Consider the following 27659-nt stretch of genomic DNA (forward strand, 5'->3'; position numbering starts at 1 on the left):
TTAATCTTGCTCCTCAGTACTAACATGGACTAATCTGTGGGAGCAGTTTATTCCAGTATCACCCAGGGTGCAGCCACACCAGGACTGTGTTGAAGGGTGTTTTTTTTCTTTTAAATGTAATACCTCTTCATCTTTTCTTCTTACACAGTGTCTGAGAACATTTACATTATAGATAAGTAGTACATGGTGGATAACTTCTACTTTTAGGAGGACTACTCTCTTCTGACAGGTATGTTTCATGTCTATCTTACATGTACCAATGTATACTTTATAGTCAGTACTAAGGAGACATTAATGTTATTAATAAATGCTTATAAATCATATGATAAAGTCCAAAGCTTATCTCTATAATTTCTTAAAAATCAGCATTTAAATATAAACCTAAATTTGTACCTAAAATTATTCTAGTTTTATGTCTTATCTATAATGAATTTATTTTAAATATAATTATGTGACTTTTTTTTCCAGCTAAGTGAAAACCTGTCATTATGCTTTATCATAAATGTTAACATGATTGATTTTAAAAGTCATTTAAATAAACATCTTGTGTGTTTATCTAGGAAAATAACATTGCTACAATAATGATCATGAAGTTTGGGGATATCACAGCTATATTAAATGAAACAGTAAATATATTTTTCAATATTTAAAATATTGTCTAATGTGTATTTAAAATGTGTGAATTACTGAAACGTCATTTTTACTTATACATTTGAATATTCATATTTTTCCTTGATAAATGTCTTCCTTATTATAATGAAATGGCACTGAAAAGTTTAAATGGAAATCTATACAATTCCAAGAAAGAATACTTATTAGCAATAGTTCAGCTAGCACTATATTCAATATGAAAGATTAGGAAATTTTCACAGCATATATACAGTCAGAATTTAACACTTTCAAAGATTTCCTTTGTCCCCTCTCAAAGTAAATTTTGGATTAAATTTTAGATTAAAAAATTTAAGCAATGCATTCAATATTCTACTCCCTAGTAACCTAAATAGTGCACAGCATTCTTTCATGTTAATCTATTCAGAGGTGTGGCACCCAAGAAACAGCGGCCACATGGTGTAGGGACTGAGTCATAAAGAACCTGAGGGGGTTATATTTCCCTAAAAATAAAGTTGTTTAAATCCAAGAATCAAGTTGTTAAAAGAAAGAAATAAAAAAAGAAAGAAAAATCAAGCACAAGCCCACCCACATGAAAGGATCCTGATGTTTTTAGTTTGTTTTTTGGCATTAAGGAGTATAGTGTAGTAGTGGAAAGAACAGAGGATATATAGTCTTCTGTTACAACTAACTACTCAATTAAAAACAAATATTCTGATAACTGATCTGAGGTTTGAGACAAAAACGATTAACTTTACAAGTCTTGAAGCACCGTGGGAAACATCATAAAAATGGAGAGGGAGGAGATTTTGTTTTTTAAGACAGTAGCTTGGTTGCTAGACATATGGAAAAATTAGTGAAGGGAAAAATTAGTATAAAAGGAAAAACAGCCAGAATGCTTCGTCAGAATGCTAGTTATACTTCTAAGGTAAAATTAACTGCTTTTTAAGGAAAGTGCTACCTTTGTCAGTATCCACGAACAAATGGTACTGTGAATAAGTTTCCAAATGCATGCTTGGACTTCTAACTCATTTGTTAGCTTACAAGGCTGTGCCTTGATTATATCTGAATTTGGTTTGGATTCCTTCTGTGAAATATATGGAGTATGTTACATCACATTTATATACTGAAATCTGCTACTGGTACCTGTGAACAGATAGGCATGTTTAAACCAAGGGAAAAGTTGCCAAGCGGGCCTTTAAACATGGGATTTAAAAGCACAGTGACTTATTTACCTAATAATAGTGTCTGAGAGGAAATACCATTTCACTTAGACAAACTTTCCATTCTAAGTTTGTAGACCAGTTAAATGGAAAAAAGAAAGCTTATGTGCTTCTTAAGCTATATTTTCAGTCCATATGTTATGAACTCTTTTAAGACCTTGGCCAAACCTCCTTAACTAGGCTTTTCCAGAGGAAAGTCTGTTTACTGTCTGGAAAACTATGAGATTAAAATCCATTTAGGAGGACATGCAGTCTAGTGGAAGGCACAACCAACAAGCAGTGAGGAGGCCAGCCCTCAGCTCCACCACCTCCAGCCAGCTCTGGACACTCATTGCCTCAGCTTTTTCTCAGTAAAAGACGGCCGTGGGAGGAAGGTCTCAAAGGCCTCTCTTAGCTCTAGGCTGCTATGATTTATTAGTAACAGCAGTAGCACTGGAAGAATACTCCAAATAGTATTCTGATTAAGAAAGACTTGAAACCAAAATCCACAGCTTTCCATGAGTGGAAAACACTGGCAAAACTGGTCTAAATCAGGGAAATATTGAGTATTCCTGAGAAGAAGATTTAATATTTTTAAAGGTTTTAAAAATAGAATAATCTGAATACTGCCAAAACTAATAAAACAGAATAAAACTAATAAAACATTCATAAACTCAAAACAAGCAAAAGTCATATCATTTTAAATGACATATAATATTCTCTACATTCTTTCTGAATAATAAGAAAAAATACTGCTATCTAGGTTTCCCTCCTAGACATTCCATTATTTTCCTATTGGTAAACAGTTGCACACTGAACTGGGGGAGGTTTAGGACCTATCCTTAACTTGTACTTATTAACAAAGTGGTGGAAGAGACCCAGCAAGAGACTCAGGTAAAGCGTGTAAATAACAAATTCCTCATGGAATCAAGGTTGGCCTTTTTTCTTTGCAAGCAACCAGGATACAAGAATGCAAAAGATTAGATTAATTGTATAAGGCTAACAAAAGACAGAACTAGCAGAGAGAAATGAATTCTCCAGAAGGCATTTTTGAGTTTCCATATAAAATCTTTCCTAACAGCCACGGATGGGCAACTGTGGAAGATGCTGCCTTGAGGCAGTATCCTCTCCCTGGAGTTATTCAAGCAGCGTGGATATGCTCCCTGTTCCAGAATGTTCTGGAACCTTCACCACCAGGAAGAACTCCTGTTTCAAAGGTCTCCATCTCTTACTCTCCAGGAAAGGGCCCAACTGCTATATAAAAATGGCTGCCTCCACTGCTCAGCAAATGGAATGCTTCCCAACAACTACAGATAATGCTACTGCCTAAAACTTGCAGGCAGAAGTCTCCATTTCATATTTTCATTTTACCTCAGTTTTGATTAAAGGCAGTCACTTATCAGTCTAAGAAAAGAGGACAGACAATGCTTCTCCTGATGCCACTGGGGGGCTGGTCAGCAGCCCTGAGGCGGGGATGTGGAAAAAAGCAGGCCCACTACTGTTCCACTCCCTGCCTTCCCTGCCCTGTGTACCTTCTCCTTGTCCTCTCAACTGTCAGTTCTGCTCCTCACACGTGATCCCGTTCCTCATCCTGAACCTCAACTTAGTAATGTGGAAGCCTCTTTTGATGGTGGCACGAGGCTGAAGGCATCTGGGAAACCATTATGTGGTGTGCAAAGGAGCCAAGGCCAGTCCTTGCTCCCACTGCCAGGCCACAAGGAACACCACGATGTGTTCTTGGCACCCCACTTTGGATCTCTAACACATTCCTGGTGTTTTACATTTTTTTTTTTAAGTTCCATAGTTTTTGGTTTCTGCATTTTGGATATATTATCTGTTAAATAGGTTTTTCCGGTCCAGACTGGGAACATAAAGTCCATATAGTTCAAAGATTCTATGGGAAAATGCTTAAACTAAAACAATCAGGCTGGGTGCAGTGGCTCACACAGTGGCATACTTTGGGAGGCCAAGATGGGTGGATCACTTAAGGTCAGGAGTTCAAGACCTGCCTGGCCAACATGGTGAAACCCCATCTCTACAAAAATACAAAAAATTAGCCAGGCATGAGGGCACATGCCTGTTATCCCAGCTACTTGGGAGGCTGAGGTGGGAGGATCACTTGAACCTGGGATGTGGAGGTTGCAGTGAGCCAAGATGGTACAACTGTACTCCAGGCCTGAGCGACAGAGTGACTCCATCTCAAACAAACAAACAAAAAACCCAAAAAACAAACAAAAAAGAACAATCAACCAACTTAAAAAATAACCTTATCAAAATCTTCATTTCCCATTGACCAGAACAAATATGATTAAGCCTCAAGAAATTGTGAATCCCAAAACAATTTTCCAAGTAGGTGCTATTGTTTGACTTTTGGGTAGAGATAGGTGAGAATAGTGTGTATGGGAAACCTTTGATTATACCAACTCCTACCAAAAGTGGTAGGAAAAGACAGCAGTATATGCAGAAATAAAGCAAAGAAAATTCTGTTGGTGGACTGACATTTAAAATATTTTAAAAGCAACAAAATTTAAAAACTATGCATAGGAAAAAAAAATGCTTTGCTTATAATCCCATTATCCCTCTTACCAGGTTTGTATATTCTATTTCAATCTTTTTTTCATGTGAATATATATTTTTATAAATGTCTTTAGTTCTATTGGTCTCAAACAGTAAACTGAGGGTTATACGTAGACAGACATGGTGAAGAATTCTACTTTCAAAGCTCTGGGTACCACACTTCTAGTGTTAAAGCTCCACACCCCTATTCCTACCCCATAAGTCACAGTATATAAGGTTTACATTGCCTATTTACTAATCTAGGCATTTTATTTTTTAGTTTTTCCATTAATGCACCTGACATTCAAGTGTTAACTTTATGATCTCATATTTACCTGACAGTAGTTGATCAGGAGTTGTAGGTTTTTTATTTTTGAGTAGGGAAGTGAGGGAGAGAAGAGGATGGGGAGGAAGGTGTGCTCTACTTTAAGAGATTCAGAATTCTGACAAGTGACACTGCCTGGGGTACAGTGGGTGCTTGGTAAATGCCCACTGAATAACTCCAGCAACCTTAAAGAAAGCCAGAAACAGGACCTCAAATGACATGATAATTCTATAGCTTCTTGTTGCCAAGGTCAGACAAGGTCAAGGGCAGCTGTGCACCTAGAAGACAGAGCTGTAATGCAAGAATGTTACAGAATAAACTGGAATTGGGGCCAACTTTGATTTAGCTAAGGACCAAGAGCTGACTTTTCTAGGGAATGAGTATTTTGAAGGTTGAGGCAAAGCTGGGCACTAAACCTTAAGGAGTCAGGAGCCACACAACAGCCCTAAGTCAAAACACATAATGAGTCAAAGTTAGACAGCCAGCCAAGGCACAGAGACAATGTGCCAGGGACAAAGTGATATTGAAAAGGAAGCCCCCAGTAACCTTTACCAGGACCCCATACAGGATTCCCAGGATGACTGGAATACGAAATATCAACCTGCCTGCCAGCAGGGACACCCCACACCTGCTACAGAACAGTGGTCAGCCACAGTTGGTGATTTCCACCTGGGGCTCTCCAGCAGAAGCCACTGAACCCTGTGTTGCCGGCACAATCTCTCACCCTGTACTGCACAAATCTGACCTCACAATCATTCTATTCTCTATCTTCCAGTCCAAGCTACACAGGTGCTTCTTTATGCACAGACGTACACAGGACAGGAATTTGTATACTGGTTAGATAACAAGAAATGACAGAGTATGCCCATGAAGCCACGAGATTTCTGGATAAAACAACTGAGTCCCCCAACATGAGCCGGAGCAGAAGGCAGCACAGAACAGGGAGTTGGGACACATGAGCCCTAGCTCTGGCTCCATTTATATTTGGTAGGTGACTTTGGGCAAGTCACTTAAGCTCTTTACACCTCATTTCCTATGAGGGATGAGTCTAGAATAACATCTGAATTGACACCTCCACAAAGTAGTGTACAGATGGGAGGCTAGGGTTAGTTTTGAAATGGGAATCAGGATAGGATTATTAAAATATAAAAAACTCTTGCCATTCTCAGATCTGTCCTGTAAGCTGTTTCCTAGTATTAGTGTGGATTATCACAGGAATATCACACATACCTGACCAGTGCCATCCAGCTACCCAGTGGGCAAATGTTCATGCCACCATTCAGATTTTTGGAGCATATGAGGAATTAAATAATCATCAGGTTAATAACTAATGACAGTAGGACATTCTAGCCCTTGTCTGGTGATCAAAAAAGACATACCACATATAAATGAAGATATTAATTAAGTTAATGAATTCATTCTTGATTTTTAAATCCAGGAAAAAGCAGGCCCATGGAGAGATGTTGAAGCTGATTTTTTGGTTCTGGGAAATTGTAACCAGTTGGGATTTGGAGGGGTAGGTCTTCCTGAGGCTGGGCCAATCCCAGCTGATTATGTAAGTCTTTTGCAGCTCAGCTGCTCTCTGGCACTTGGGCAACGGCGGGCAATGGCAGGCCTGGTGGACTATTTAGGTGACTGTAGCCTGGTGGACTGTTAGGGTCTGCGGAGCCCTCTGCTGTGGTGGTGAGTGGATGCCCTCTTGCCAGGACTCAGTTTCACCAGCGAGCATCTCTAGGATGCATCTATTTTGAATAATTTCATGTTTTTAATTTTTGAAATTTTTAAAGAATATACACATTTCACAGATGACAATTTAAAAATTATGATATGTAAATATGGCAATAAATCTATGCTCTGAAGGTTCTCATTTGTATAGTTCTGTTTTGTGTGCATTTTAAAAATGCAGCTGAAAACAACCTGGCCCCCCAAAAACAAAACAAACAAACAGAACTCAGTGGAAAGACGAGTAAGAAAGAACAGTCTGGACATCAGACAGTTTGGATCAAATATTAGACAATGGAAAAGATTAGAAGGAAAAATATACCAATTGTGGAAAAAGTGACCAACTATGAGAGTGAGGTTGGGAAAGGTGGAGAGAAATCAGTTAAGGAAAAATTCCAGATGTTGTCTAAGGAGACAATGAAGACACTCCTCCTTCAGGGACACTGAATACATTAAGGCAATAGAAAGATTTTGGGAATACAGAGTTAGGTAAGATAATCTGTTTCTGTTTTTAAAATGTTTATTAGCTTTTTCATTATAAAGGTAATACTCATTGCTCATTATGAAAGTTAAAGGAAAACACAAGTCATCTATGGTTCTAGTAACCAAAGTTTATCATCAATCAGGTATATTCCTGCCAGGTTTCTTTTTGTTTGTTTCCAAGTGTTTGTAAGTATACAGTTTACGGATTTTTTGTATTTGCTTTTTTTTATTTCACAAAAGATATATCTCATATTTTAAAATGTCTTTGCAAGCATTTTGTGGGTTCCAAAATATTTCATGGAATAAATATACTCTTTTATTTTACTATTCCCCTTTAACCATTATAATTGTCTCAAATATTTCTGCTATTATACTTCTGTGATGAACATCTTTGTGCACTTTAGAAATGTTTCCTGAGACTACATTCCAAAAAGTAAAATTACTATCTGAAAAACAGAGATACTTTTAGAGTTCCCAATGCACATTGCTGAATTGTCTTCCAAAAATCTTTATAAATTTACTCTCACATTAGCTAAGCAATGGATAAAAATGTCATTTCATTGCACTCTTGCCGGAACTGAGTAATGTATATATGCAGGAATTATATCCATTTAAACTTAATATCCAATTTCTGTTTAGTCCTAGACCGATCTACACTAAGACACCATGAAGGAGTATGTGCTCCTATTATTCCTGGGTTTGTGCTCTGCCAAACCCTTCTTTAGCCCTTCACACATGGCACTGAAGAATATGATGCTGAAGGATATGGAAGACACAGATGATGATGATGATGAGGAGGAGGAGGACAACTCTCTTTTTCCAACAAGAGAGCCAAGAATCCCTTTTTTCCCATTTGATCTGTTTCCAATGTGTCCATTTGGATGTCAGTGCTATTCACGAGTTGTACATTGCTCAGATTTAGGTAAGAATATAAGCCAATTTTGTTTTGAAGAATAATAATGCTATTCTGACAATTTGAAGGATGGAAAAAGTCTTCACAGAAATTTCAAAAATAATCTCACTGATTGTACAAGATTTTTTTCATTTAAGTTTTCAGGTGGAAAGTACAGCAAACCTCAAAGTACATCCAAACTTATTTTTAAAATTAAGAAAATCAGAGGAAAACTAAGGGAATGTTGTACATAGAACATTTCCTTCTCTTCCCCAATTAAATCAAAGCATTTAATTTTAATTCCCTTTAGAGAGAATGGACATCACATGCAGCTCTATCTCAGGGTGTTAGCAGGTTGAGACTGTACTTTTAAGTAAAACTCCATGATAACAAAATAAGCTGCGTGTCTAGAACAATGAAACGAGTTACAGAAAGCTTGTGAAATCTCTAATCTAGACCTTTTAAAGATAATGCTTTATTTGCTTTTTAACAATGTGGGTTTAAAACTGCCTAAGAGAAAAGTGGATAAAGTCTTTTTAAAATTTATAATTCTTTGCTGAGTATTTTCTTTAATACTTCTAATGAAGGAGCACTCAAGAGCACACCCATGCCCTGTTCAGGGAGGGGACATGATGGCAATGCATATCAAGAGTTGTTGCCCTCAGTTATTTCCAAGAGGAGACAGCTGAGACTGACCCCACTGTGGAGGTCAAGGTTTGGCACACAACTCCCACTCAGGGGCTGATGGCCCAGCAGGGTCACTTCATGAGTCTATATGAGCAGATGTCTTGAAAAGCATTAGACTTGCTTCCTACTGCCATAGCATTCATGGCAAGAGTTAAAGCTTATAATAATCTACTCTAGAGACCTTAATGAAGTTTGTCATTATATGACAAAATGAGAGGCGAACAAAAAGCATTCAGGAAAAGGGGAGACTAATATGAGCTAGACTTACTAGTAAAGTCTAATGAAATAGGCTAGGAAAGAAATGGGTCTTACGCTTTACCTATGGAATTCTCATGAGAAAGAGATTAAGATGCAAGTACTGTTTGAGAAAACTTGTTCATGCAGAATGACTGTGGAAAGAGCAGCAGGCACAAGAAATGCAGAAGCTGAGACAGATGGTGGGTGCGAGACGAGGTTAGTCAGGGAATACGAGAACATACTATTGTATTAAACTGCATCTCAGACAAGAAAAAACATTACCTGCTATCAGTTTGCAGAATGGGTGCATGTTAAAGCACTTGTAAGTCAAAATTCCAGATAAAAATATGTGTATCTGCTATGACTCCACTAGATGTAAACTGGGTTGGTTCTGGTAAGATGGCGAATAAGGACACATTTATCTTTAGCGCAGACCACCCCCACGTGCTAGCCTCCATATGTGCCACGGCAGAGCAGTCATACGCTTCCAACATTTAGACCCTGGATGAGACATTGCATAAAACTGCTCCAGTACACACTTGTCACCGAAGACCTGAGAAGCCCAACCTACCTCATGGCAGGAATCTGGTGTTCCCATCACACAGTCTCCCGAACATTTAGCTTTGAAAAAACTCTAGTAAACAAAATCCACCTAAGGATATCTGTGACAGTCAGACATGCCATCAGCATGCTGCCGCAACCACCCTACCTCCCCCAAAACATGACCATAAAAAGGGTCTGGGCCCTTATCACTCTTCCTCCCTCAGGAGATGAAACTCTTTTCAGAACTTCAGTTTCAACAGGGGCAGGGCAGGAGTAGGTTTGTCAAAATCTGTGTTACCAGGAGGATTCCTTCTGCAGAACCTCCAGTTTCCTATAAGACTTCCACTTCGTTTTTTAAAACCAAAATAATTTCCTGTGTTCATAAAAATGGCAAAATAAATCTATTCTAACAAACAGAACTGCCCCTCTACCTTGCTAATTTATCAAGTTAACCCCCTATTCTTCCCATATAGAGTTAAATTTCTTGAGTGTCAATTTTATTTTATTATTATTATTATTATTACTTTTGTTTTTCGAGACAGAGTCTTGCTCTGTCGCCCAGGCTGGAGTGCAGTGGTGCGATCTCGGCTCACTGCAAGCTCCGCCTCCCAGGTTCATGCCATTCTCCTGCCTCAGCCTCCCGAGTATCTGGGACTATAGATGCCTGCCACCACGCCCGGCTAATTTTTTTGTATTTTTTAGTAGAGATGGGGTTTCATCGTGTTAGCCATGATGGTCTCGATCTCCTGACCTCATGATTCGCCTGCCTCGGCCTCCGAAAGTGCTGGGATTACAGGCGTGAGCCACGGCGCCCGGCCTGTTTTATTATTATTATTATTTTTGAGACAGAGTCCCACCCTGTCACCCAGGTTGGAGTGCAATGGCACTATCTTGGCTCGCTGCAACCTCTGCCTCCTGGGTTTAAGCGATTCTCCTGCCTCAGCCTCCCAAGTAGCTGGGACTACAGGCATGTGTAGCAAGGCCCAGCTAATTTTTGTATTTTTAGTAGAGACGGGGTTTCACCATGTTGGTCAGGCTGGTCTTACAACTCCTGACCTCAAGTGATCCACCCACCTTGGCCTCCCAAAGTGCTGGGATTACAGGTGTGAGCCACCACGCCTGGCCAATTTTAAAGTATGGAAAGGAAAAGTACACAGAGCTGTAGGATAGAATGTTGATATTCAAATACTAGATTTTCAATTCTTCAATTTTTGGCTATTAAATGTATGACTATACTTCAGGAGTGAGGATGGTTCTATCAAAAGTGTACTGACATCTAGGCCAAGGCAGGAGGATAACTTGAGTCCAGGAGTTCGAGACTAGCCTGGCCAACATGACAAAACGCTGTGTCTACTAAAAATACAACAATTAGCCAGGCATGGTGGTACACATCCTAGCTACTCGGGAGGCTAAGACAGGAGAATTACTAGAACCCAGGAGGCAGAGGTTGCAGTGAGCTGAGATGGTGCCACTGCACTCCAGCCAGGGCGACAGAGCAAGACTGTCTCAAGAAAAAAAAAAAAAAAAAGAATTAGGTATGAATCAGCATGTGGAAATCAAAGAATTTACAACTAATTAGAGGAATTAATTAAAGGAAATGGGTGGCAAAGTTTTTGGTAATATACATGAAAGAAATCTAATTTTTCTATTTTCTAAACACAACTTTCTAAGGCTTCTTAAAATGATCAAGATCCGGCCGGGCACAGGGGTTCACAACTGTAATCCCAGGACTTTGGGAGGCCCAGTCGGGCGGATCGTGAGGTCAGGACTCTGAGACCAGCTTGACCAACATAGTGAAACCCCGTCTCTACTAAAAATACAAAAATTAGCCAGGCGTGGTGGCACACGCCTGTAATCCCAGCTACTCAGGAGGCTAAGGCAGAAGAACTGCTCAAACCCGGGAGGTGGAGGTTGCAGTGAGCCGAGATCACACCACTGCACTCCAACCTGGGCAACAGAGCGAGACTCCATCTCAAAAAAAAAAAAAAAAGAAAGAAGGAAAAATTATCAAGACCCATATGCTCCAATTTAGCACTATAACAGCCTGAAAATTTGCAAAGAAAGCTAATATTCCTCAGCCAAAGGTACATCAACAGAAGCTGCACCTCAGTGGTTGATCACCTTCTCACAGCCACCAGGGCAGCTCCAATTTATCTCCTTTTATTCCACCTTAGAGGGGATGAGTGGTGACAGCTATACTAATCTAGACACCTTGTAAAAATTAGTAAGTTACTCAAAAAGGTCCTGAGGTCTTCCCCCAAAACAATGTTTTTTTAGTCATCTGTTATGACTGTTAAATCATGTGTAACTTGATGATAATCATGGGTTTAAAAAAATGTGTTTCTACCATATTAGTAATCTCATCTTCAGCATGATTCTCTACTATATAATATGTTTGTTTCTTTCTAAGGTTTGACCTCAGTCCCAACCAACATTCCATTTGATACTCGAATGGTTGATCTTCAAAACAATAAAATTAAGGAAATCAAAGAAAATGATTTTAAAGGACTCACTTCGCTTTATGTAAGAATATATCCTCATACTTTCAAATATTTAAGTGAAAACTCTTTGCTATAATTATTAATTATATAATCTTTGCTATAATGATTAATTATACTACTTTTCTGTATGTAAAGAATGACAAAAATCCCTGCATTCAACAGGGTTCTAGTCAATTAAAAATTACAGATTTCATTCAATTAATAGTCTAATTCAATGGATGTTTATTAAATAATAGCCATGTAAAAGGCAGTGGGCTGAGCTTAATGGTCCTCAAATAAGCTTACAATCTATTCAGGTAGTAACAGTCACTATACATTAAAATGAACAAGAAAACAATTACTTACAGCAATCATTAGCAAACAGTGTAAGAAATCTCTACCCAAACGTGTATAGACACCACAAATCTCTAACAGCAGCACACAGAATATATCTGATTGATTAATATATACACGTATGGCTTCTTTATTGGATCTTTAAAGAGGAAAATAATTTTTCTTTACTATATTAGTATCATTTTAATATTCTAGGATTTAAAAGATTGCTACTTCCACGTTTAACATTTTGGGCTGGGTGTGGTGGCTCATGCCTATAATCCCAGCACTTTGGGAGGCTGAGGCGGGTGGATCACTTGAGCCCAAGAGTTCGAGATCAGCCTGGGCAACATAACAAGACTCCACCTCTTTAAAAAATATAAAATTAGTTGGCATGGTGGTGGTGCATGTAGTCTTAACTGGGAGGTAGAGGTTGCAGTGAGCTGTGACTATGCCACTGCACTCCAGCCTGGGTGACACAGTAAGACCCTGTCTCGAAAACAAAAACAAACCAAAAAACCATTTTGAAGTTTCTAGATTTTAGCAAGTAAAATTTCTGACTTAGTCTGAAATTGGGTTTGGAGGAGCGCCTCATTTCCCCCGCCACAGCTGTGGAAGTATCACCACCTTCCCTCAGCACAGCTCCTGCCTCACTGACTCCGGCGTGGTGTTAGAGGAAGAGCTGTGGTTCTGTATCATCTGAGGTGGTAAGCCAGGCCTGGCTATTCCAGGCCATTTCCCCACACTCTCAGGCTGTGCTGGAGAAAGCAAATTTAAAGTCTGTCATCTCTAAGTAAGCTAAAACTAAGAGAACAGGGTAGAAAATACCATAACCATACTAGCCCCTTGCTACCATGCAGGCCTGGCTCTGTTCCTGTGGCTGAGAGATGAGGGGTCACCAAGCCTCCCTGTCACCCTGGGTCAGTGCAGCGGACCCTCTGGCCCATCCCTTCCTCCATGTCACCCTGGGATCGAGGCATGTATGCTCATCATACTTAAGGCAGACTGAGGGATGCTCAATCCTCACATTAAGCCTCCCTGCAAAATCCAACTCTCACACTGCACTGTCAGGTAGCCAGCACCTTGTCTGCTGTTTTCACTTTCAAAGTGTGCAGGCAGCTCAGATCTGGTAAGGCTCCACATCAATATAAAAGAGCAACTAGAAGAGTGTATATTTATAAGTTAGGTCTCACTAAAACACTAAGACAATCAGAAATGACACAATGGATTCCGCTGAGGATTCACCCAGTCCACCCACTAACTTTAGGCCACAGAATCTTTGGGAGAATGGCAAGGCCATTATTCTACCATCAGAAGTTGGAGATACAGCCTGTTGATGTGTTTACCACTTCTTCAACCCCTTTTCAGCTTAGATTACCACAAGAATAATAACTAATGGCATATTTAATACTGGGGCTATGAAAGTTTTAAATCCTAATTTTAGGAGCATTCCAGGGACTTAGCTCATATGTATTCTTGTTATTCACCAGGAAATGAGAAACTAAAAGGTATCAGGATCTTTCTTAGACCTACTTGATTTTCTCTGAGAAATGCATGTCAGGTACAGAGCAATGGTGGGGAAGCCCCCAGCTGTTAAGTAGTATTACTGCCAAGCTACTATTAGCAGACTGACCCGACTGACCGGGTGTACTAATGTAAATCACTTTTTAAAGTACTTTAAAAAATATATAAAAGTATTAAAAAAAGAATAAAATGCTTTGTATTTGAATTGTGGGTATACCATATAATTACAAAACATTTATATAATTATAATATCACCTTATATATGTCTTTTAAGAGACTCAAACTATATTTTAGACATTCTACAAATTCTCTGTGTTATGTTTTAGCTGCTTATTTGGCACTCGGGTTCTTACACAAAGAATGATACAGTCAGAGCAAAATCACTGAACACATTCACAGCCCTCCCAGCTCACTTCCAGCCATTATCAGATACATGTGGCATGAATCACTGTCCTACTACTGAATGGCTAGGCTCTTCTCATCTTCTGTCCTTACACTGTTTGTTAATGATGAAGAGGCTCTGTGACCACCAAGTCGGCACTGAGAGTGCAGTTTAACTGGATCACTTAGCCAGCTCACCATGCAGGGCAGTCCACCGTGTGGCGCGGCTCTTACTAGTCCTGCGCAAAACCTCTTACACAGTTTTGTATTACTTTTCCTTCCTTTTACACAGTTCCAACAACTGCATGTTTTAATCAGGAAAAACAAACTAACAAAAGCCCAATGCACTAGACTTGGATCTCACTGACGCACAGGTTCACTTTGTGGTGGGGCCTCTCTAACCCTCACTTGTTGGATGGCACAGGCAAGTCACCTTTCTTCACTTTATGCATTTCCTCTTCACTAAAAGGAGAGTAATCATTCCAGCTAAATTTACCTCATGGAGTCAAGAGAGGATTCACAAACCATCTCGATCATCCACCAAGTTGTTAAATTCCCCTCGCCTCATTTTTCAGTGTAACCAAAGGAAAAGAGAAGATACTTTCAGTTGGCATCACACACTCAGAAACGAGGATATTTTACCAGTTGGTAACAAAATGTAGTTTCACCTCTTCTCCTAGGCTTACCCTTTCTTGGTGAAACTTTTAGCAATAGTGATCTATCTGGAATTTCCGGAGGGTGAGAAAAGGAAAGCACAAAGGGCCAAGAGTGAGATGAGGAAACGTGCAGATAAAAGGAGTTTACTGAGCAACCAAAATGTGTATTTCTGCCATGGAAAAACAACAACAATGTGAGTAATACCAGTGAGGCATATTTTTCCAGTCTGGAAACAAAGGGAGATTTTTGTGAAATGAATTTGAGAACAAAATCATAAAATGAATGAATCTAGAGCTGCTCCTTGAGAAAATCAGATGACCTGGATTGGTAAAGAGGGACAGAAAGGTCCTGAAGACGCTCAGTGACCTGTCATCGTTCTTGGTAAACATAGAAAATTCTCTCTGAATAATCTGGCAATGAGTAAAGAACTGAGCTATGTTCATTTTGCAATGCAAATCGTTATCAGTGTTACCAACATGTCCCAGTTTGCCTAGGACATTCCCAGTTTTGGTTCTGAAATCCCCACATCCCATAATCTCATGATCTGGGCAGACTGAGATGGTTGGTCACCCAAGCAGCCACTCACCCTTGGACATGTTGCAAGGACTTGGTAGCAGAGAGCACACTCACACTGGTACGAGCTCTTTTTACTCTCTGGAGTTACCAGACCCCCTCTGGAGGATGCTGTCTTATTGCCCTGAGAAATATCCAAAACACTGATAAGAGATTGAGTCATTTCTCAGCATCCATTACTATCTCCCCAATATGTAAAATATGCCAGAATGCTGAAGGTACTTTGTAGGAGTTTTTTCCTTTTAGGTCTCTGTTCTGGGAGAAATGGTAAACATTAGTAAATATGAAAGAAGTGAGGTTTTCAAAGTAGACAAAATCATGCAAAAGTATATTTGGTGCGCACTAAACATAGTTTTGTAGGGTAAATAGATTTTAAGATAAGATAAAGATAATATCGTTGGTCACTTCCCTGAAGGGAAAAGGAGGCTGAGTAGAGGCTGAAGCCTTAACCATATGAATGTGTTATCTATTCAAAGATTTAAAAGATGCACTTCTATCTAAACCAATGGCACAACATTAATTATTAAAGCTCTGCACTTTTCTAACTCATTAGTAAAAATTTTTTTAAAACTTAGATTGGGCTGGGAAATTTTTTACATGGGTGATCTAGTACACCAATGATATAAATTATACTGATTTCCATGATTGGCTAATCACTGTAGAATACTGGTAAATTAAATCCACTTCCTAATATTGTGTCACTTTCTATGCTTGATCAAGGGTCTGATCCTGAACAACAACAAGCTAACAAAGATTCACCCAAAAGCCTTTCTAACCACAAAGAAGTTGCGAAGGCTATATTTGTCCCACAATCAACTAAGTGAAATACCACTTAATCTTCCCAAATCATTAGCAGAACTCAGAATTCATGAAAATAAAGTTAAGAAAATACAAAAGGACACATTCAAAGGAATGAATGCTTTACATGTTTTAGGTAAGTTTTTCAAATGAATGGGACATCTTGAAATTATAACAAACAGATGTAGAACACTTTATCGCCACTATTAAGAATAATTTCCAAAATTAATGTTTGAATATAATAATCTTTGCCTAGATAAGCCATTTATAAATCAATTAAAATGTCCAACAAAATTTTTAGCACTTAAAGAAAATATGACCTTTGTAATACTGTCTCTCTTTTCCTCAAGAACCTCCTTTGAGGCCAGGCTTGGTGGCTCACGCCTGTAATCCCAGCACTTTGGGAGGCCAAGGCGGGCGGATCACCTGAGGTCAGGAGTTTGAGACTAGCGTGGCCAACATGGTAAAACCCCGTCTCTACTGAAAATACAAAAATTAGCCAGGCATGGTGATGGGCACCTGTAATCTCAGCTACTCGGGAGGCTGAGGCAGGAGAATTGCTTGATCCCAGGAGGCGGAGGTTGCAGTGAGCCGAGATTGTGCCACTGCACTCCAGCCTGGGTGACAGAGCGAAACTCCATTTCAAAAAAAAAGAACCTCCTTTGAAAGACTTAGCGTGGTTTCTGTTTCTGACCAGACCCTAATTAATAAAATATAAATTATTCTTATTTAATTTAAAGGTAGTATTTTTAATGTATTGCATAAGCTACTCAAATATAATATATAAAATTAGTTCGGATATTATTTAGAATGTGCACCTAACATTTGGTTATCTGCTTTAAGATTATCGATGTGAGGAATTTTTTGTCTTATATTTAAAACTTTACCTGATTTTATTTCTAACACCCATCATATAACCATGCCATCTCCCTATAATATCCATTCAAAATTCATAACCAATAATACTAATTCATTTATTCATTTAATTCAACCAAGTGCCTGGCCTCACTTACTGGCATTTCTTCAAAGTTATATTTCTGCTAACAAAACAATAATTTATAATTGACTTACAATTTTAAAAAGTTTAAGACACAAAAATGTACACAGAAAAATGTAAGCATTTTGGATTATATGAAGGATGATCTTTTTTGATGCACTATTATAATAAAAAAACCTTAATTGTGCTCATGGTTGGAGGAGAGTGAAAATGTCACTGATTTGGTAATTCAAAGTGAATAATAGTGAACTGCTCATATATTCCAGTTTACATAATACAAAGCAGTATTTTTCTGTTGCTGACAGAAAGGACAGTAGATAGACAGAAGCAGATATACTGAGTGAGAATGAGCCTAGACGAAGGTCACGCTTCTTGGGATATTCATTCTTGGGATGTGTCTCTCTGTACTGCAAATTTCCTTTATATACAACCTATATGTGCTAAGTCATGTCATTCTCCTCCGACAGAAATGAGTGCAAACCCTCTTGATAATAATGGGATAGAGCCAGGGGCATTTGAAGGGGTGACGGTGTTCCATATCAGAATTGCAGAAGCAAAACTGACCTCAGTTCCTAAAGGTTTGTATTTACTTTATCTAAGATATGGTATTTTAAAGTTGTCACCTTTCAGTAACGATTAAATCTAATATTGGAAACTGTGCAGTATACACTGCAACTAGAAATCCTTGCACCAGTAAATCTGGTCAATGTAGTCTACACACACATAAAATGCCATATGTAGTGCTTTTTTTTCCTGACAGAATTAAGCCATAATTTTTTTTTACTCCACTAAGAATAAACACTAAGAAGCAATGAATGTTTCATTTTCCTTCTCTTTCCTGACATTTACTCATTTATACCTGTCATTCTGTGAAGTACCTGTTAGAGGTGGGAAATCTATACGGAAGAAAGCGGAGAAAGATAGATGGGGCAAGAGACCCTGTCCCCAGGCATTTAGCCGCAGTTTGAGGTGGAGCCTATGAGGCCAGACTGGGCAGCCCCTAGCTCTGGCAGGAATGGCATCCAGCTTCTTCCCAGGTATACCGTGAAGATTAATGGACCAATACACAGAAAGGTTTGGGGACAACATCCAGCAGATAGGAAGTGACCACCTGTGACATAATCATTACCAAGATGAGCACTGTGCTCTTTATCATGGCTTTGTGTGACCCAAGGCTAGCACCTCAAGTAGAATGCTCCTTAAGTCTGCCAGATGGCCAGTGTTCTAACCCATTACTTCCAAGCTCCCTGTCTGATGATTAGCTGCATAGGATTGCCTTTCTTGGAACTCTTGCTCAAAGTCTTGCTTTCCTTATTCCCAACAAGGGCACATACTCTCTTTGCTTTGATGACTAACTGGGTCAAAAATAACCCCTATGATTAACAACATATTTTTACTTTCCAACAACTGTCTTTCAGTATCCATGAGTTAAAGCAGTAACTTCATCACAACCCCCTCTAATCTACTCAGCTGACCCAGAAGATCAATAAAACAAACATACACAGATAATTTAAAAGATATAGTAAAGCTGTTATTATTAATCAAGAGGTGACTTTTTACTTAGGTCACCTAAAGATCATCTAAAGTAAAAGAGGAAAGATAATTTTTCTATCCAGGAACACAACAGTTTAATTCAGAACTATACCAATCCAAAAAACCATCTTAGTCTAGCTTTAAAGGAGGTGGATGTTTTTCTACAAGAAACCAAAAATGTTACATTTACCTTTCCATTTTAGAAAAGCAACAAAAAATGCAAATGCTATCCAATAAGTTAAACATATAAAATCCCTTTCATATGCTGGAAGCTGACATCCAGTAAAGGAGAGTGAAGACAAGGAAAAGAAGGTAGAGGGACATGAGGAGGGCAGCCTACAGGGCTGGAGGAGGGAGGTGCTGTTCCAGGCCGCATTTCCTGGCATGGCCATTCTTTATGTTCACACCAGAAGACTTTCCTACACTGCAAAATTCTCTTTATATTTTAAAGGGTATCTTAAAAGTAAAGGTTTAACTTCTCATGAAGTTTTCAAGATTCTTTCAAAGCCAAAAGGAATCTTTAGAAATTTAAATTGGAATCAAATCTCTCAACTTAAATAACTATTCCTTCAAATCCCTTTGACATTCAGAATTCACTAACCTGTGAAAGCTGACTGCCTGTGTGGCATAATCCAGTCAATATTACCCTCTGTGGCAAGATGAAAGGATGTAGATATCCTGAGGGTCCTCACCAGACCCAACAAGTTATCATGTGGACAGGAAGAAAATGTCTTCTTTCCTATTCGTTCAGGAAGTTCTACTGCATAATGACACTGTGTGGGGAAGAAGGGAGACCTGTGTGAAGACAGGGTGGGAATAGAAATTCCGGTACAAAAGTGTGCTAACATTTGTCAGCAGTTACTGAGCTTCTGCCAAATTCACACCTCTGCTCGTTTACCCCAGAGGCTACACTTGACTCTTCTCTCTGGTTACCCACCTTCCTCATTTCCTAAGGGACACAACAGTTCCCTCAACTTCTACAAGTCCTCTCCCAGAGATTTCTCTCTTCTGACTTTGTACAACCTATTCTAGAACAGGCTGACACATTGCATCAGTTATTTTTCCAGTGATTTTTGTATGTATGATGGATCTGCTTGATTAGAATATAATGTCTTTGAGGACAGAACCTTTATTTACATACTGGAGGGTCCATATAATCATTCCATAAATACAATTAAGCTCAATTAATCACAATTCAAGAAATTAGAACCTTCTCGGTTTAGAATAATTATTTTTCTGCTCCCTAGTTTATTTATTTTAAAATTCAAAGTAGATTCTGTTATCAAAATAAATTCAGTCATGAAGACTATTATTGCTATTCATAAGGATGTTTCAATTATCTTCATCAGTCTTTATTGCTAATATAGAAAGGAAATATTTCATCAAGAGTTGAAACAAGGAAAGCATTTTCCAGCTAGCTAACCAGATACTTGGGTTAACAAATAATACTTTGTATATAGGGCTAACAAAATCAGGTTTGACGGGACCTTCTGGTCAGTCCCTTTTATTCCAGCTTCAGTTCATCTGGGGAGAGTGGGGGTCAGGATATGCCCCCATGAGAAGAGAAGGAATAATTATTCACTGGGCACCTGCCATGTGCGGGGGTACTACAGATACACTTAGTTTACAGAAAACTACTGCTAATTGAAAGAACAGAGCCAGGCACAGTGGTTCATGCCTGTAATCTCAGCATTTTGGGAGGCCAAGGCAGGCAGATCACTTGAGATCAGGAGTTCAAGACCAGTCTGGCCAACATGATGAAACCCCATCTCTACTAAAAATGCAAAAATTAGCTGGGTATGGTGGTGCACGCCTGTAGTCCCAGCTACTTGGGAGGCTGAGGCAAGAGAATCAGTTGAACCTGGGAGGTGGAGGTTGCAGTGAGCCAAGACTGTGTGACTGTGCTACTACACTCCAGCCTGGGTGACGGAGTGAGACCCTGCCACAAAAAAAAAAAAAAAAAAAAAGAAAAAGAAAAGAAAAAGAAAAAAGAAAAGAAAAGGAAGAATAAATACTGCAATGACTTGAACATATCAAACAGAGTAAAAATCCATGTTTATAATCGTGTTAAAAAAAAAAAACACAAAAAACCTTAACTGGTCACCTCTGGGCATTGCATGAATTCATTACTTGAAACAATCAAGTTTTGCTGCCTTTTCTATAAAAATAATCTTACAAAGTAACCAAATAATTAATGAAAGAAAATTCTTTAGAGAAAAGTTCCAACTAATAAATCCATAAAGAATGACATCAGGAAGTCACCATTTTCCAATTCCTAATGAGAGAATGGATCTAGGCAACAATCGTGCATGAATGCTAAGACCTTCAGGTGAAAGGTTGATTTACTTCTATCTGAATGCATCTCTGGATCTGACTACCAGGGCACAGGAAGAAGGTAAAGGATTCTGATAAATGATATTACATGGAAGTTGTCAGCCAAATCCACAAAAGGAGTGTCTCAAACAAATAAATAATATAGAAATAAATCAACAGAAGAGGGAGAAAAAAGGAGGGAGTATGTTGTACATTAAGAGAGATTTCAAGAGCGATAAGAAACAAATGTATTCTGTAAACTTCATTTAATCCTAACTTGAAAAAATCAACTATAAAATGACATATTTGAGACAACTGGGGAAACTTTACGATATTAAATGACAGTAAACAATTTATTAATTTTGTTAGATGTGATATTAACAGGGTGGTTATGTTAAAGAAAAAAAACAACAAGATGACCTTATCAGTTACAGACATCCAGTTGAAGATTTTATAGATGAAATGACATTATGTATAAGATTTGACTTTAAATACTCCAGCAAAAGAAATGTGGCAAAATAAAAACAGATAAACAAGTCAATAAATAATTAATAGAGGAGATGAAACAAGATAGGAAAAATGGAGATAACTGTTGAAGCTGAGCATGGTGGTTCTTAATACTAGTTTCTATTTTTATGAATGGTTACAATTTTACCATAATAAGAAGTTAATAAATACTAAGTATCAGGCCGGGTGTGGTGGCTCAAGCCTGTAATCCCAGCACTTTGGGAGGCCGAGGCGGGTGGATCACCTGAGGTCAGGGGTTCGAAACCAGCCTGGCCAACATGGTGAAACCCCATCTCTACTAAGAAATACAAAAAATTAGCCAGTTATGGTGGTGCGTACCTGTAATCCCAGCTACTCAGGAGGCTGAGGCAGAAGAACTGCTTGAACCTGGGAGATGGAGGTTGCAGTAAGCCGATACTGCAGCACTGCAATCCATCCTAGGCAACAAGAGTGAAACTCGGTCTCAAAAAAAAAAAAAAAAAAAAAGTACCTAAAAAGTTGCCTAAATCCATAATCTGAAACTTGAAAAGTAAACAAATAGACAATGGGGCTTGGTTATACTTGACTTAACATATATCTTTCTCTTCTTATTAGGCTTACCACCAACTTTATTGGAGCTTCATTTAGATTACAATAAAATTTCAACAGTGGAACTTGAGGATTTTAAACGATACAAAGAACTACAAAGGTAAAAATTCCCAAAATTTTAACTTAGAATGATACCTCCTGGAGAATGTGCACAGGGACCCTGGTAGAGATCACTGTCTGTTTAGCCAGCTGCTGCTGGAACTGGAGTGTGTGAAGGGAAAACTAGAAAGAACCACCATTGGCTGGGTGAGGTGGCTCACGCCTGTAATCCCAGCACTTTAGGAGGCTAAGGCGGGTGGATCACAAGGTCAAGAGTTCGAGACCAGCCTGGCCAACATGGCAAAACAAAAATTAGCCAGGCATGGTGGAGGGTGCCTGTAATCCCAGCTACTCAGGAGGCTGAGGCAGGAGAATCGTTTGAACCCAGGAGGCAGAGCTTGCAGTGAGCCGAGATCATGCCACTTTATTAAAGCCCAGGCAACAGAGCGAGACTCTGTCTCAAAAAAAAAAAAAAAAAAAAAAAAGAACCAACATTATTACCACCTCTGCTGATAGCGGCAAATCAAGTGAAAAGAAGAAAATGACTTTTCAAATTTCCCTTTTGTTAAATTTAGGTTAAAGAATTTTCTGACAAAACTGGGAGATGGTTGTTACATACTGAAAATAGGTTTAAAGTCGTGAAATATCTTTGTCTGAACATATATATAAATAGGACAGGCTTATATTCTAACTAGTTTGTGGTGTTTTCAGCTAACTCTATCACACCTAACTATCTGTGTAAGACTTGATGCATTTTATATCACTTTTAGGCTGGGTCTAGGAAACAACAAAATCACAGATATCGAAAATGGGAGTCTTGCTAACATACCACGTGTGAGAGAAATACATTTGGAAAACAATAAACTAAAAAAAATCCCTTCAGGATTACCAGAGTTGAAATACCTCCAGGTAAAACATTCTACTTGTGTTCAGTAGGTATCAGTATTTTCTTTAGTTTTTATAACACACTTTAGCATACCTCAAGCACAGACCAAATAAGCAGCAAGGGTGATTCAAACACAATGACTCTCCAGGTTGCATGAGGTGTTTTAAGAAGTAGGAGAGCTTTAGGAGAATGGTTTCTACGTCGGCGTCACAAGAAAGCTCAGGATCCATTTCCATCTTTTGGTTTCTCCTGTTGAAACTGCTGAGGACATTGTGGCAAAGCCGCTGGCACAGTTAATTTCAGATTTTAGGGCAGGGATGGCTCTGCAGAGGCAGGACTAGTCAGGAGGACATGGAGTAGGGTCACATGTTCTTTTGATCTGGAAACATTTCTCAAGGCACAGCAAGAGGATTAGGCTCCCGCTATTTTCGCTTTCAGTCTGGTGCCAGGATAGACATGTATATGTTTTTAAAAAACATTCCAACCAGAATACAGTATATAACCAATTTAAAGCCACCATCTGGAGCATCATGAGTTCCTATTTTGTCGTTTGTTGTTATTCATTATTAGAAATCTTTTCCTTCCAATTTGACAACTCTTAACTGGCTGGGAGGGGTCACAGATTTCTCGGAGAATCTAATAAAGATTTAAATCTTCCCAAGAACAAAAGTTTTCATCTTCAAAGGAGCTTGAGAACAAAACTGGGCATCAAGCCACTTTGCCTCTTCTCTATTTCTTTCCAATGTATCTTTAAACAAGTTTCGTTCACTGTACTCCTTTGAGATACAAACCATCAAAATGAATGCAATATAGGCAGGTGCTAATTTCAAGGTGACAACTTTTGCTTTGACTTTTCCAAATGCTGCATTTGGATGTCTGTTTAGCCGGTGACTACAACTTGAGTCTGTCCTCTCTCAAGCTGCCCCATCCCTGATGTCATTTCTGCTTCATTTGCTCCACAACTCTGCTTCCAGTTTCTGGTCTCTCTTAAATCTACCTATACTCTTGCTAGCATTAATTAAATGAACAGAATGATAACACAAACAGAAGAACACAAGTCATAAGCATACACTTCAGTGAATGCCCACAAAGTAAACACACTGATGTCCAGCAGGTTTTCATTCCCAGTGAGATCAGTACTATGGTAAACTATACCTTGCACTGATATTGAGCAGCTGGGGGACTGAACACCAAACTTAAATGTTTTAGCAATGCCTAGAATTTTTTCATGATTGGGCTCATATCAGTCTTACTAAGACATAAAGGCAGAATCTAGAGGTAACAACAGCCAGGGAAGATATCCCACTTTGGCCAGCAAAAGGCTTCTGCTCTTCAGCATACCAAAATGCTATCAGTTAAATAGATGGCTTTTATTTCCCAGAAATCTCACTGTTACCAAAAAAGGCCAAAGAAGGAATTAGAAGGGCTGTTAAAGGGAATGAAGAAAGTTCCTCTATTTACCATACTTTTTGAGTAAGAATTTAACTTAAAAAGACATGTACATGGCCTATAAAATTGTGACTTGTCCACTGGTGTACACAAGATTGATTTCAACTACTGATGCTATATTACAATTATGCATTTAAGATGTTGATAGATCTTTCTACAAAACAACTTACAAAAATTCTCCTTTGGTCACAGAAAATGCCAGCTAATAATTCTTCACAATCATATTGTGAGCCTAATTCTTGCAGCATTAAATTTCATTCTTCTGATCATTTCTAATGTTTTAAATTCATTATTGTAAATATGGCACTGAAGTAACCATATATATACACATATATATGTATATTTAAAAATATGTATATATGTATTATATATAAGTAAACATTATGTATGTATGCATGCATGCATGTATGTATGTATGTATGTATCTATCTATCTATCTATCTACCTACTATCTATTGATCTATCTGGAGTGAGACAGAGACAGTGACCCATGTGACCAGGCAGAGCCAGGCACAGTGGTTCATGCCTGTAATCCCAGCATTTTGGGAGGCCAAGGAAGGCGGATCACTTGAGGTCAGAAGTTCAAGACCAGTCTGGCCAACATGATGAAACCCCATCTCTAGTAAAAATGCAAAAATTAGCTGGGCATGCTCTAGGCCTTGGCAGGAGTCCTTCCCCAACACTTTTGTGTACAACACATGAGTTTGAGTTGTTATAATAGGTATTTAACATGCATAAGTGAGTACATCTACTTTACCTGGAAATACATTCAAGCCGATGTAAAATAAACAGAGGAATAAACCCATAAACAAATGGCGACTACAGAGTATCTTCTGTTTACATTTACTGGGTATTTTTAATCCTTTCTTTTTTCCTACTACAACAGATAATCTTCCTTCATTCTAATTCGATTGCAAGAGTGGGAGTAAATGACTTCTGTCCAACAGTGCCAAAGATGAAGAAATCTTTATACAGTGCAATAAGTTTATTCAACAACCCAGTGAAATACTGGGAAATGCAACCTGCAACATTTCGTTGTGTTTTGAGCAGAATGAGTGTTCAGCTTGGGAACTTTGGAATGTAATAATTAGTAATTGGTAATGTCCATTTAATATAAGATTCAAAAATCCTTACATTTGGAATACTTGAACTCTATTAATAATGGTAGTATTATATATACAAGCAAATATCTATTCTCAAGTGGTAAGTCCACTGACATTTTATGACAAGAAATTTCAACAGAATTTTGCCAAACTATTGATACATAAGGGTTAAGAGAAACAAGCATCTACTGCAGTTTCTTTTTGCGTACAAATGATCTTACATAAATCTCATGCTTGACCATTCTTTTCTTTATAACAAAAAAGTAAGACATTCAGTATTTAACACTTTGTTATCAAGCATATTTTAAAAAGAACTGTACTGTAAATGGAATGCTTGACTTAGCAAAATTTGAGCTCTTTCATTTGCTGTTAGAAAAACAATTAACAAAGACAGTAATGCGAAGAGTACATTATACTATTCTTATTCTTTAATAACTTGGGTAGTACTGTAATATTTTTAATCATCTTGAAGTATGATTTGATATAATCTTATTGAAATTATCTTATCATATCTTAGAGTCCATCTTTATGTTTAAAACTAATTTCTTAAAGCCTTCAGTAAATGTTCATTACCAACTTGATAGATGTTACTCATAAGAGCTGGTTTGGGGCTATAGCAAATGCTTTTTTTTTTTTTTTAATTATTATAACCTGATTTAAAAATCTCTGTAAAATGTATAGTGTTTATATAAAATCTGTAACCTGCATTTTAATGATCAGCTATTATAAGCTTTTAATAGTATGAAAATTGTTAGGCTATATAACATTGCCACTTCAACTCTAAGGAATATTTTTGGGATATCCCTTTGGAAGATCTTGCTTGGAAGAGCCTGGACACTAACAATTCTACACCAAATTGTCTCTTCAAATACGTATGGACTGGGTAACTCTGAAAAACACATATAGTATAATTGAATAAGCAGAACATCAAATTAGACAGAAACTGAAAGCTCTATATAAATGCTCAGAGTTCTTTATGTATTTCTTATTGGCATTCAACATAAGGAAAATCAGAAAACAGGGAAATTTTCATTAAAAATATTGGTTTGAAATAAAATATTTGTGCTTTGATCTTATTTTTTTTCACTCACCCAGCAATATAAACTATTCTTCAGAAAACTCTATATATAACATTTTTAGAGCAGTATTAATATAAATTATTATTATTTTTTGTTTGGTTTTGAGATGGAATCTCGCCCTGTATGTAGCCCAGGCTGGATAGAGTGCAGTGGCCTGATCTCGGCTCACTGCAACCTCCGCCTCCCAGGTTCAAGCGATTCTCCTGCCCCAGCCCCCCAAGTAGCTGGGATTACAGGCACGTGCCACCATTCCCAGCTAATTTTTTGTATCTTTAGTAGAGACGGGGTTTCACCACGCTGGCCACGCCAGTCTCGAACTCCTGACCTCGTGATCTGCCCGCCTCTGCCTCCCAAAGTGCTGGGATTACAGGTGTGAGCCACTGAGTCTGGCCTAATGTAAATTCTTAATAACAATACTAAAATACACCGTGTAATTCCCATGCTATGAAAGATAATCAACTTTATATTAAACTACCTCAAAAACAAGATTTTAAATAATTTGGGGGCGAGGGGGAAACAATAACATTACAGATATACAAGAGATGGAGGGTTTGGATTTCGAGATTAAGAATGAGTAAATATACTCTTCAGGGTGGAGTTACTCAATTTTGGCTCCCTCGACATTTCGGTCATTCTTTGCGGTCATTCATTTTGCGGTCATTCATTTTGGTCATTCTTTGTGGCAGGAGCTGCCCTGTACATCTTTTAGTAGCACCCTGGTCTCTACACACTAGATGGCAGTAACACCTGCATCCCCTCCCCCCACAGGTTTTTGTTTTTTATTTTGTTAAGAGACAGAGTCTTGCTCTGTTGCCCAGGCTGCAGTGCAGCAGTGTGATCATAGCTTACTGTAGCCACAAACTCCTAGGCTCAAGCAATCCTCCTGCTTCAGGCTTCCAAGTAGCTGGGACTACAAGTGCATACCACTGTGCTCAGCTAAGTTTTTGTGGAGACAGGGTCTCACTTTGTTGCCCAGGCTGATATTGAACTCCTGGCTTCAAGTAATCCTCCAAGCCTTAGCCTCCTAAAGTATTAGGATTACAGGCGTGAGCCACTGAACCTATCCTCCCCTCTACCTCTCCTCTACAGTTTAGACAATCAATTTCTCCACATATTGACAAATGTCACTGAGGGGAGTGGTGGAAGGTAGGGCAAAATCTCAG

The 27659-nt window shown here is 38.5% G+C and overlaps 2 protein-coding genes across 2 annotated transcripts in view; one reads left to right on the plus strand and one right to left on the minus strand.

The window, feature by feature from the left end:
* Window positions 1-25664, plus strand: ASPN (asporin). The gene is made up of 8 exons (XM_007969745.3): window positions 1-229; window positions 7537-7819; window positions 11667-11779; window positions 15925-16138; window positions 17467-17577; window positions 21947-22040; window positions 22750-22888; window positions 25201-25664. The coding sequence occupies exons 2-8, from the start codon at window positions 7564-7566 to the stop codon at window positions 25396-25398; spliced, it is 1125 nt and encodes a 374-aa protein (XP_007967936.1). The 5' UTR covers window positions 1-229; window positions 7537-7563; the 3' UTR covers window positions 25399-25664.
* CENPP (centromere protein P) overlaps window positions 1-27659 on the minus strand; it is a 269089-nt gene that overhangs the window by 121809 nt on the left and 119621 nt on the right. The window lies entirely within an intron of this gene.

Source organism: Chlorocebus sabaeus, chromosome 12 (genome assembly GCF_047675955.1).
Source record: "Chlorocebus sabaeus isolate Y175 chromosome 12, mChlSab1.0.hap1, whole genome shotgun sequence".
Lineage (NCBI taxonomy): Eukaryota > Metazoa > Chordata > Mammalia > Primates > Cercopithecidae > Chlorocebus > Chlorocebus sabaeus.

Excerpts from the sequence above, each read along its gene's own strand:
- ASPN (XM_007969745.3), top strand. The coding sequence starts at position 7,564 with ATGAAGGAGTATGTGCTCCTATTATTCCTGGGTTTGTGCTCTGCCAAA. Across the intron at positions 7,820-11,666 it reads TGTACATTGCTCAGATTTAG|GTTTGACCTCAGTCCCAACC; the intron begins GTAAGAATATAA and ends TTTCTTTCTAAG. Across the intron at positions 16,139-17,466 it reads GAATGCTTTACATGTTTTAG|AAATGAGTGCAAACCCTCTT; the intron begins GTAAGTTTTTCA and ends CTCCTCCGACAG.